General features: G+C 36.2%; 1 protein-coding gene across 1 annotated transcript; it reads right to left on the bottom strand.

Annotated features, from left to right (window-relative positions):
- Positions 1–53: 53 nt before the first annotated feature.
- Positions 54–11,255, bottom strand: LOC125255621 (putative serine protease 46). The gene is made up of 6 exons (XM_048171006.1): positions 11,168–11,255; positions 10,951–11,016; positions 3,259–3,282; positions 3,013–3,184; positions 2,618–2,892; positions 54–483 (listed from the first exon to the last, which is right to left on the bottom strand). The coding sequence occupies exons 2-6, from the start codon at positions 10,988–10,990 to the stop codon at positions 230–232; spliced, it is 765 nt and encodes a 254-aa protein (XP_048026963.1). The 5' UTR covers positions 10,991–11,016; positions 11,168–11,255; the 3' UTR covers positions 54–229.
- Positions 11,256–12,424: the final 1,169 nt, after the last annotated feature.

Raw genomic sequence — 12,424 nt, 5'->3', positions numbered from 1 at the left:
AAATCATTTTATTTAATGCAAAACGACATATAAGGAAGCAATCTCAGACACCTAAACGAGTGGCACATCTGTCTTTTTGCCTGTTTGAAATGCCTAACTCCTTGCATAAAATGCATGACTTTATTCCTAAAGATAATGAATATAATTCATTTGGTTAATAAAATCTTCTCGTAACTTTGCACTGTTTGTTTATTGGCAGGTTATGGAGGCAGTCACATCTCAGCATCTTTCAGCTATGAGTGAAAGAAAGAAAACCCCTTTCAAAAGTGTCACAATCAATCACAATCAAGAATTCAACATTGTTGTGGGAACTATTGCAACTTACAAAACATGTTCCTGTGCCTGTCTCTCCTCCAGCACAGATCACTGTCGGAGTGATTGGTATGTCCAAAAATGGGATGTCTTGAAACCTGCAGTCACACTCCTTATTCCCCACCACATTTACCTTCACTTCCTGTAGAGTTCCAGAACTGGACTCGGCGCCTAATTGTCATATGAAGAAAACATAAATGTAATAAAAAAATAATAAATGTATTCACAAGTCACTATATTAGTATATAACACTATATTTACTAGTACACTATACTAGTAAATGTACAGTAGGACTGCATTGTTTGTGGAATGTGTTTTACTGCAGTCTTTATTAGCTGCAAATTAGTCACTGCATGGCGCTTACAAAATTTAAGATTACACCAAAACTTAATTGTAATTTAATACATATTTAATTCATTAAAATTTTATGAATTTATGTACTAACATTCATTAAAAAATGTTATATGATCATTATTAGGCACATTTCAATACAAGTTTAACCTGGTAGCGATAGAAAGAACCAACATGCTAATCCACAAGAAACTGATTAACGTAAAGTGCCTCACGTGATCCAAGTCAGCCCCCTCTGTTGGTGAACATGATCACTACACAATTTCTCCAGCAGACAGTAGGTCTTTTTGCAATGTATATGCGGGTTGTTTTGAAGGAGCTAACGGGGAAATTTCCGGGGACAGCTCCAGTCGGGGACAGAACACCAAAAACTGGGACTGTCCCTGGAAAACGGGGACGTCTGGTCACCCTAATATTACGGCTATATTTAACCTCTATATAGCATAGCATATTGGCTACAACTAGATGGGAAAGGTAACATCTCAAAGCGCTTTACAAACATAGAAAAAAATGAAATAAAGATCATATTTATATATATATATATATACAGTACAGTCCAAAAGTTTGGAACCACTAAGATTTTTAATGTTTTTAAAAGAAGTTTCGTCTGCTCACCAAGGCTACATTTATTTAATTAAAAATACAGTAAAAAACAGTAATATTGTGAAATATTATTACAATTTAAAATAACTGTTTTCTATTTGAATATATTTCACAAAGTAATTTATTCCTGTGATCAAAGCTGAATTTTCAGCATCATTACTCCAGTCTTCAGTGTCACATGATCCTTCAGAAATCATTCTAATATGCTGATCTGCTGCTCAAGAAACATTTAATGTGTACAATTGTACAAAATATTTGTGTACAATATTTTTCAGGATTATTTGATGAATAGAAAGTTCAAAAGAACAGTGTTTATCTGAAATCTAATCTTTTGTAACATTATAAATGTCTTTACTGCCACTTTTGATTGATTTAATGCATCCTTGCTGAATAAAAGTATTCATTTCTTTAATTTCTTTTCAAAAAAAAAAAAAAAAAAAAAAAAATTCTTACTGACCCCAAACTTTTGAACGGTAGTGTATAATGCTACAGAAGCTTTGTATTTCAGATAAATGCTGTTCTTTTGAACTTTCTATTCATCAAGGAATCCTGAAAAAAAAAGTACACAACTGTTTTCAACATTGAAAATAATCATAAATGTTTATTGAGCAGCAAATCAGCATATTAGAATGATTTCTGAAGGATCATGTGACACTGAAGACTGGAGTAACGATGCTGAAAATTCAGCTTTGCATCACAAGAATAAATTACTTTGTCAAATATATTTAAACAGTACAAAGTTATTTTAAATTGTAATAATATTTCACAATATTACTGTTTTTTACTGTATTTTTAATTAAATAAATGTAGCCTTGGTGAGCAGACGAAACTTCTTTTAAAAACATTAAAAATCTTAGTGGTTCCAAACTTTTGGACTGTACTGTATATATATATATATATATATATATATATATATATATATATATATATACCCATGCTAATATTGTCTGAAGTAAATCTGGAGTTAGTTCAGTTTGGTCAGTGGGCTTGTACTGGCATTTTGTCAGAAGAGGTTCATTGTTGTTTTTCCAAGTATTTACAGTACAGTATTTACAGTATTATTTACAGTAAAGTACAGTAATTCTTCTTTTTTTAAATTTGTATTTATTTTATTTGACTAATGTAAGAGAAATCCTAAGCTTTTCATTACGGTATAATGTCAGGTTACAGTATGTGGGCCCTAATTAAAAGTGTAAGTAAAATAAAGTGTCTCATTTTACCAATATATATCTACTAGTAATGTTTAAAATAAAATGTTGTACAATAACAAGTCTTTCTTTTTTTATTTTTTTAATCTGACTATATAATCCAGATTACATGTAGTCCAATGCATCAAACCGATGATCATTACCTACAAAGCCAGTTCTTCTCCATCCAGTGGACCAGCAGGTGGTGCCGTTGTGAAAGACACTATCATTAGCAGCCAGGCAGATTGGGCTGATGTAGCTGGTAAAGTTCACTGGCACACTCAATCTCAGCAAAGCGATGTCATTAGTGAATTGATACGAGTCGTAGTCTGGATGTATAATGATGGATCGGACTCTTCGACTCACCTCGTTTGGGTTAGAGACTGAAATGTTTTGGCTCTGTCTACCCAGATAAACAGTCCAGTATCTGGCTGAGGGTCTGAATGTGGAAGAAAAGACTCTCATTATGTTAGCTCTGTAATTAATGCACTCACTAACAAATACACTATCACATTAAATCACACATTACTTGATTTACAAATCTATTTTGTGTTCTTACAAGAAGGAAACACAGTGAGCCGCAGTGAGCACCCATTCGTGGCTGATGAGGGATCCTCCACAGATGTAATAGTTAAAAAAGTGTAGACTGACATGCCAAGGCCAGTTCCCTGCAGATGCATTCTCACCTCCCACAATACCAGTGCTCAGTGAGGAAACACCACAGCCCTGTGCTGAAGGGAATAGTGATGTACATAATTCACCAAATCTGAGATATTTTTTATACTTTAAAGTTTAAAAACATTACCTTCTACAGCTTTTCTTGTGTCATCTAAAACGTAAAAGGAGAGAAGTAGTTAAAAAGTTAAACAGTGTGAGTATGTTCAAGATGAAACAATACGTTGTGGTTCACAATCTAGCTGTTGCAGAATATCTGCTCATTTCAGTATTTTATATTCTGGTGATGGAAGGAGGCGGGAGAGGGAGGCAGGGAGGGAAAACACTTTGGGTTGGAGGATACAAACACACAGTTCATAGTAGGATCCAGTCGGCGGCGGCTGATAGGGCTCGGCGGCGGCTGGATAGGGCTCGGCGGCGGAGACTGGCGCTGCTTGCTCGGCGGCGGAGACTGGCGCTGCTTCTCGGCGGCGGAACTGGCGCTGCTTGCTCGGCGGCGGAGACTGGCGCTGCTTGCTGGGCGGAGACTGGCGCTGCTTGCTCGGCGGCGGAACTGGCGCTGCTTGCTCGGCGGCGGAACTGGCGCTGCTTGCTCGGCGGCGGAGACTGGCGCTGCTTGCTCGGCGGCGGAACTGGCGCTGCTTGCTCGGCGGCGGAGACTGGCGCTGCTTCACATCGGCTGAGACTGGCGCTGCTTGCTCGGCGGCGGAGACTGGCGCTGCTTGCTCGGCGGCGGAGACTGGCGCTGCTTGTCCGGCGGCGGAGACTGGCGCGGCTTGCTCGGCGGCGGCTGGAGCGGCTTGCTCGGCGGAGACTGGAGCGGCTTGCTCGGCGGAAATTGTTGGCTAAAGCGGAGACTTGCTCTGGATAAAGCTTGGCTCGGCGGAGACTATGGCTCGGCGGAGACTGGAGAACTTGGCTCGGCGGAGACTGGAGAACTTGGCTCGGCGGAGAAAATTATAATATACAAATATATTTTGATTAAAGTTGCCCAGGGTGGAGCTGCAGGCTCGGAAAGGGCTGGAGCGGGCTCGTTCATCCCCTCAAATACAATTAAAATCATGCTCTTGGGGACTGGAGCGGGCTTGGAGAGACTGGAGCGGGCTCTGGAAGATGGAGCGGGCTCTGGAGAATAGCGGGCTCTGGAGAGACTGGAGCGGGTGGAGAGACTAGCGGGCTCTGGAGGTGTCTGGAGCCCTGAAGCGGGCTCTGTGGAGCGGGCTCTCTGGAGCGGGTGAAGTTTCAGCTCAAAATACCCCATAGATTTTTTTTAATTAATTTTTTTAACTGCCTATTTTGAACCCAATCAACGGGCATCATTATAAACGCGCCGATTTATGCTGTGGCCTCTTCCAGCGAACGACCAACCTAAATCGCGCGCTCTAGGAGGAGCACGAGCCAGGAAGCCAGGGAAAGCCCACAAAGCTTGTGCTTGCCTTAAACAGTGCCTTAACAAAGTTTACACAGCTAATATAACCCTCAAAATGGATCTTTACAAAGTGTTCGTCATGCATGCGGCATGCATGCGTCGGATTATGTGAGTATTGTATACTGTTATATTGTTTACATTGATTGTGAATGAGTTTGAGGCTATGCTGCGTCGCTAAAGCTAACATTACACACTGTTGGAGAGATTTATAAAAAATGAAGTTGTGTTTATGCATTATACAGACTGCAAGTGTTTAAAAATGAAAATAGTGACGCTCTCTTGTCTCCGTGAATGGTAACGATGGTAACTTTAACCACATTTAACAGTACATTAGCAACATGCTAACGAAACATTTAGAAAGACAATTTACAAATATCACTAAAAATATCATGTAATCATGGATCATGTCAGTTATTATTGCTCCATCTGCCATTTTTCGCTGTTGTTCTTGCTTGCTTACCTAGTCTGATGATTCAGCTGTGCACAGATCCAGACGTTAATACTGCCTTGTCTAATGCCTTTCATAATGATAATGTTGGGAACGTGGGCTGGAATATGCAAATATTGGGGGTGAACACCCCGACTGCTACGTAACAGTCGGTGTTATGTTGAGATTCGCCTGTTCTTCCGGAGGTCTTTTAAACAAATGAGATTTATATAAGGAGGAGGAAACAATGGAGTTTGAGACTCACTGTATGTCATTTCCATGTACTGAACTCTTGTTATTCAACTATGCCAAGATAAATTCAATTTTTCATTCGAGGGCACCTTTAAGTCGTTAAGTGTTCGGCACACACTTGCACAGCGGTTCATCTCATATCTGATGACGCATATGCATCTATAATATAGTTTGTTGAAAATAAATAAAACAGACAGAGAGAGTTAGGCTAATGTATGTTTCTGTCGATGGATACGCATGGCTTTCACAATACATTACAACAACAGCGATGATCAAAAAACGTGGACAAAACAGTCACTCTTTGTAAACTTTGTTCAATGCGAGTGCCGTACTGTATGCTCGAATATTAGCAGTCATTTACGCCATGAACAGCACACGTTGCTATCTGTGTTTAAACTAAACTCATTTAAGCCTTGCCAATTTAAACATTCGAGGTCAAGACGAGAAAATGAACTGGTGCGCGTGCTGTGAGAAGATTTGTGCACTCATCCAAAGCACGCAAATATTGAGTTGTCTTTCAAAGTCTTGTGCTAGAATGGAGAAATTCACACAAATATTATGTCAACATGCCCGTCTTGGTGAGTATCCTTGCAAACATAGTAACTTATGCCTTAAGTGAACTTAAATACTCAAGAACGCATGCATGTGTTCAGTATCAGTGTACTGTATCTGTGCATTACATCTTAAAGGGACAGCAGCCTAATATTCCTGCTGTCTGTAGCCAGGGTTGGGGAGTAACGGAATACATGTAACGGCCGTTACATAATCAGGATACAAAAATCCAGTAACTGTAATTCGTTACAGTTATGTCAAAAAAACATAGTAATCAGATTACAGTAACATTTTGAAAAAAGGGGGAATACTATCAGGATTACAATGGTTTCATTTAAAACTAAATAAATAATTATTTTGCCATAATAACACCATATTAAGCGTTGCTTGATTATACAGTATTTCCTGGTTCTTTTGCCAGTGATGGCTCATGCGAGCCACCTGCTGGTGCATGTGCAAATAACACCCGTCTATGATCTCCTCAGACGCAGATTGAATCACTGCTGCTAGTTGAAATGATGCTGCCTGTGGGGAAAAACTAGCCTGACGTGGTCATACTCAATTCTAGTTCGAATATGAGTCTGATACTGCTCCATTGGGCTTTGATTATGGGGGCGTATTTCAACCGATCCAGGAAAGACCTCAATTGGATAGACCTACAACCAATCAGAGCTACAGAGTAAGTGACGTATGTTGAGCGACGCATAGTTGTCAAGCAGAACTCTTCTTAGCGACCATCGGGGCCAGCTGATAAATCAAACTTTTGCCTGAATCCCGTAGGAAGGACGGCAAAGACATCTTTCCCATCGACAAATGCCTTGATCGCGGTCCTCTGTTCCTTTTTTAAAATTAATGCACTGTCGATATCTTCTATAACGGACGCGATGGCGGAATCTACACATCTCAGTTCTTCAACAACAGCCATCATTGTTGTAAACTAATTGACCTTTCGCAAAGACCCGCCCCCCTTAGTTACTTGTTGCTTTGTCCGAGAAGCCGTGGCGCTGTCACGCCACACAGAGTGGAAAATACATCGCGGAGCAAAGAGGAAACTGACAACACATCGACAGACGAGACAGAGCAGGTCACTTATGATATTAAACAAAGTCCCAGCTTTCAAACTGTGTAAGTTATTTAAAAAATTCAAACAATAAAAACCGTTTTGTGGCTCTTTAATGGGTTGTGACCATGATCGTGACAGATTGCAGAGGCTCGTGAACCGATCATCTCTTCCTATAGTCCATTTATAGCATCAAATAAACATGAATGAACATGAAAATGAATGTTTTTTCAAACGCAGAAAGACGTCAATATGCACAATTTTTCAAGTTTAACTCCACCGAGGTTAATCTTCTAACTCCTGAATGCTTTGTCGGACAAAATGGCAGATGCGGCGTTCTGATTGGTTAGATCGCTTGTCAATCAAACTCCCCAAGCGCTCTTTGATGACGTGGCTGATTACGTTTCTGGTGATAATCTGTCAAGTCATCGCCCTGACAATGTGATTGGTCCGAACAGTTTCTGTTCGGGCATAATTACTCCTCTACGGATCGAGTCCAGACCGAACTCCCCGACCTCAAAATATTGTGGGCAGGGCTAAGTTCGGCTGGCATCCAGGCTAGGGAAAAACGCTTTCAATTCATGGAAATTTTCGCTGCTATTTTGTTTTCAAAGAAGAAAATCCAAACAAAGTGGTTGTACAGTGCAAACTCTGCCTTCCAGCTACAAAAACTCTTTCTTTATCAAAGGACTAAAAAAATAATCTGTAATACCATATTGTAGCCACTAGATGTCACATAGCCCTTTCCATATACTCAGGGCTGTGTATTCCCAGGTTGTGGAAATTAGACATGATTGCTTAGTTAATAGGTTTTAAAAGTAACCAAAATGCTAAACATTAAAATTAAAGCAGAACAAACATGAACAGAAATGTTTGATCCGAGCTTGTTCAGTTTGGTTATGATCTGATGTCACTTTTATATTTTTAAGATCTAAACAACAACAACGTTAATAATATTGCAATAGATTATTTATCAGATTTTTAAAATATTTTTATTGTTGAGACTCATTCAAAAGTATGGAACATGTTAGTTGACATGGATTTGCAAAGTTACTTATAGTTAGCAGAATGTCTAAAGTGGACTATTGACATAGTGTCACCCCTTTTAGCCAGAATTTACAACTTAAACATTTTTTGTGTAGTAAGTAATTTACAAAATGTTATATTTCTGTGATTTAGCATCTATTAAGTAAACTGAATATAGTAATTGTTACTCAGTGTGTTAATAAATGCTTTATTAACACGCATTCCTATTGTAATTCATGATTAATTCAGGTAGTTGTAAAACATATAGTAGTTGTAACTATTTTTGTGAGCTCATCTAAAGTAAGGACTTTTTATGCCTCATAAAGCTTTTACAAAGGAGATTTAAAGGCTCAGTTATCTTCTAAACAGAAAAAGGAAACACAACACAGAGTGATACAGAACATAGAAATATTTATTTCAAGATGCAAAAAATGAAACGTATAAAATGGAAAATAAACCTCTGCAATGTCATAGAAAATAAAACTTCCTGTACACCTCCAGAAAACTTAACAGTGCCAACACTGGATTACAGGAGTACCAAAATACAACAAATAAAATCGAACTGAGAGTTTGCTTTCTGAGCACCTTGCAGTGATTCAGTGGAATGAATGGCTGGCAAAAAAAAAACCCATTATGATTTGGCAAATTGATTCATGACATTTCAAGAAAGTACAAGCAGTTCTATCCAGTCACTGTAACCAGTGTAAGAAACTGAAATGGCAAGAATTTACATAAAATGTTCATTTCATAAATTGTTTGTTCACTTGCTGAGTATATTTGTTTCTCAGCTAATTGTGAGTTTTCAGTTTGAAAAGTAGAACTGACAAAACTAGAATTGATCTTTTGCCACACTAAGATTTTATGTGAAATTTGGCAATGATTTTTTTTTGCTTATTTTCTTGACACATATTTATATTTTATATTCAATTTCTTGCTTATTTTGTTCTTTTTTGTTCATTTTATTGCTTATTAAGTTCCTTTTTTATATGATATAGCAGAGGTTTTTTATTTTTATTTTATATCGAGTACAAGTGTACAGTTTCATGTTTTGCATCTTGAAATAAATATTTCCATGTTCTGTATCACTCTGTGTTGTGTTTGCTTCCTTTTTCTTTTTAGAAGATAACTGAGCCTTTAAATCTCCTTTGTAAAAGCTTTACAAGCCATAAATAGACCTCACTTTAGATGAGCTCACAAAAATAGTTAACTGACAGCTACTAAATGTTTTATAACTACCTGAATTAATTACGAAATACAGTAGGAATACATACTAATAAAGCATTTATTAACACACTGAGTAACTTAAAATATGTCTAGATAAAAAGATGTATAAATGTACATAGTTTATTAATCATTAAATAAACAACTCCAAAATAACTGGTTTGTAAATAATGTAAAACTTAATTTAGAAATGATAAATTGATCATTAATAAAGTATGAAAATACAATTATTAAACACATTATAGATATGCCTATAAATAAAAATAAAGCAGTTATAGCTGTATTTATTACTAATGTCTATTAATGTAGGGACAATGCTTTATTAATGATGAATTAACTACTTACCAATGCTTAACTAATGATTAATAGTGTGCAGTTATTATAAAGTGTTACCAAAAAAGGAAATAAATTATTCACTTCACTAAGAATAAATAAGATAATAATTATAAATAATAATAATTGTTAGAATAAATCATCTGAGATCATTAGATTTTTTTTTTTTTTTTTTTTTTTTAATATTTAAAATTGTTATTTTCTTTATGCTTAGTTAGATGTCCTTTTTAAACACCTGTTGTTGTATTGCCACTGTAGGGAATACAATTTTTTTTTTTTTTTTAAATGTATTCTTACAAGAAATATTGGCACATATATATTTCTTTGCTTCAATCTCATGCTCATCTGAAACACATTTATTTATTTTGGGGGGCTTTGGGTGCCTGTAAAATAATTTCGGGGACTACTGCAATAAAGGTAGACTGATAGAGAGCTGCAGTATTTGCCAGTCACCTACATAGTGTACCTGAGCCCTGTATTATAAACATTAATATTAATGATCTACCTATGTTTCCTTAAAATTGTATGTTATTCAGTCAATGAGTAGAAAATGCTCACCATACCTATACAAAACACTTCAATGCTCTTCATTATAACTGTTTCAACTGTTTCTAATTGCTTGATAGCCTTCATAACTGTTAATATAATTATTGTGCTTTTTAAAATGGTTAGTCATCCGTAGTACAACTAGACAAACACATACTGTCAGCAACAACAACAATAATGCTTTGAAGACAACCAAGATGTACAACCAGATGACCTATTATAGGCACTGAAAAAAATTTAGAATTAATTTTCACTCTGAAATTTTGGCAACACTTTATTTTAGGGTCTTTTAACTAGTTGCTTATTAGCATGCATATTAATAAAATATTGGCTATTTATTAGTACTTATTGAACACATATTAATGCCTTATTCTGCATGAACTTATTCTACATTCTTAGTCATACCCAATACCTAAACTTAACAACTACCTTACTAACTATTAATAAGCAGTAAAGTAGGAGTTTATTGAGGGAAGAAGTCATAGTTAATATATGTGTTTCCTATACTAAAGTGTTACCGAAATTTCTAGTCAATTTCACAAACAATTATAAAGAAATGGCAAGTAACTCACTGAATTAAACATGAAATTCTGAAGTAGAAAGACTGAAATAGCATTCTCTTGTAATAATAAAATGTAATAATCATTTATTAAAAACTATAGTTTCATTTAAAACTTCTAAAAATAATTCCTTCCAGTGTCTCTGTTTAGAAGTTTAAAAACTTTAGGCTGTCATGTGTAAGAATAAATCATCTGATTTATTAAGAATAAATTTATTTTTTAAATAATATTTAAAATTGTTATTTTCTTTGTGCTTAGATGTCCTTTTTAAACACCTGCTGTTGTATTGCCATTGTAGGGAATACAATTATTATTATTTATTTTTTTTTGCATTCATTTCTAAAAATATGTATAAATAATTAATAAAAATCTTTCAGACTTGTTATAAATATTGACGAAAACTAAGAAACACTTACTGATGAGAAATATCAGCATCAGATACTTCAGATACTCCATTGTAATGAAAGGAGATTCAGTTAGCTCTAAAAATGGAGAGGAATAGAAGAGAAAATAAATATGGAAACATGCAATCATGACTCATTATATAGAAAACATAGCAATAAATCTATGGAGGTCATATAAAAAGTTAAATTTTTAAAGAAGTCAAATAATATCTGAAAAACCCTTGTATACCTTGCCGTATGTTCACAGCTGTTTCTGATATCGTCTGTCCTCTATTAACTAATGATCTCTATCTATTTTATATGGAATGATATCAGGTACATCACTGATTTTAGAATTTGAATATAAACTCAAATGTCTCTATATGAATATGAATATTAGCATGCAAAAATGTTGGTGTGAAAAAGATCTTTGTTGTACCTGTCCTCAGAATAATAAGGAAATATTACAGCACAAATAAGCAGGGATGGACTGAAAGAAAAAAACGCCCTGGATTTTCCCCCAGGTAGGCCTCACGACAACTACAAACAGCCACTACTATCTCACTGTATTACAGCAGTCAATGTATCACATTAATGACAAATAACATCACAAAACCCATGGTGATTGAAATAAATTTGTTATTGCATTAACTAAAATACTTGAAATCTACATAAAAATAGCAGAACGCAAAAATGTATAATTTGACATATAATGATAAACATAAACCTAGAATCTAGAAACCTGAAACAACAGAACTATTCTACAAACCCGATTCCAAAAAAGTTGGGACAAAAAGGATAAATAGGAATGCAATAATTTACAAATCTCATAAACTTATATTTTATTCACAATAGAATATAGATAACATATCAAATGTTGAAAGTGAGACATTTTGAAATGTCATGCCAAATATTGGCTCATTTTGGATTTCATGAGAGCTACACATTCCAAAAAAGTTGGGACAGGTAGCAATAAGAGGCCGGAAAAGTTAAATGTACATATAAGGAACAGCTGGAGGACCAATTTGCAACTTATTAGGTCAATTGGCAACATGATTGGGTATAAAAAGAGCCTCTCAGAGTGGCAGTGTCTCTCAGAAGTCAAGATGGGCAGAGGATCACCAATTCCCCCAATGCTGCGGTGAAAAATAGTGGAGCAATATCAGAAAGTTTCTCAGTTTCTCAGAGAAAAATTGGAAAGAGTTTAAAGTTATCATCTACAGTGCATAATATCATCCAAAGATTCAGAGAATCTGGAACAATCTCTGTGCGTAAGGGTCAAGGCTGGAAAACCATACTGGATGCCCGTGATCGTCGGGCCCTTAGACGGCACTGCATCACATACAGGAATGCTACTGTAATGGAAATCACAACATGGGCTCAGGAATTACTTCCAGAAAACATTGTTGGTGAACACAATCCACCGTGCCATTCGCCGTTGCCGGCTAAAACTCTATAGGTCAAAAAAGAAGCCATATCTAAACATGATCCAGAAGCGCAGGCGTTT

Source organism: Megalobrama amblycephala, linkage group LG20 (genome assembly GCF_018812025.1).
Source record: "Megalobrama amblycephala isolate DHTTF-2021 linkage group LG20, ASM1881202v1, whole genome shotgun sequence".
NCBI lineage: Eukaryota > Metazoa > Chordata > Actinopteri > Cypriniformes > Xenocyprididae > Megalobrama > Megalobrama amblycephala.
The sequence above is the reverse complement of the archived record's forward strand: the minus strand, read 5'-3'. Positions and strand labels throughout refer to the sequence as shown.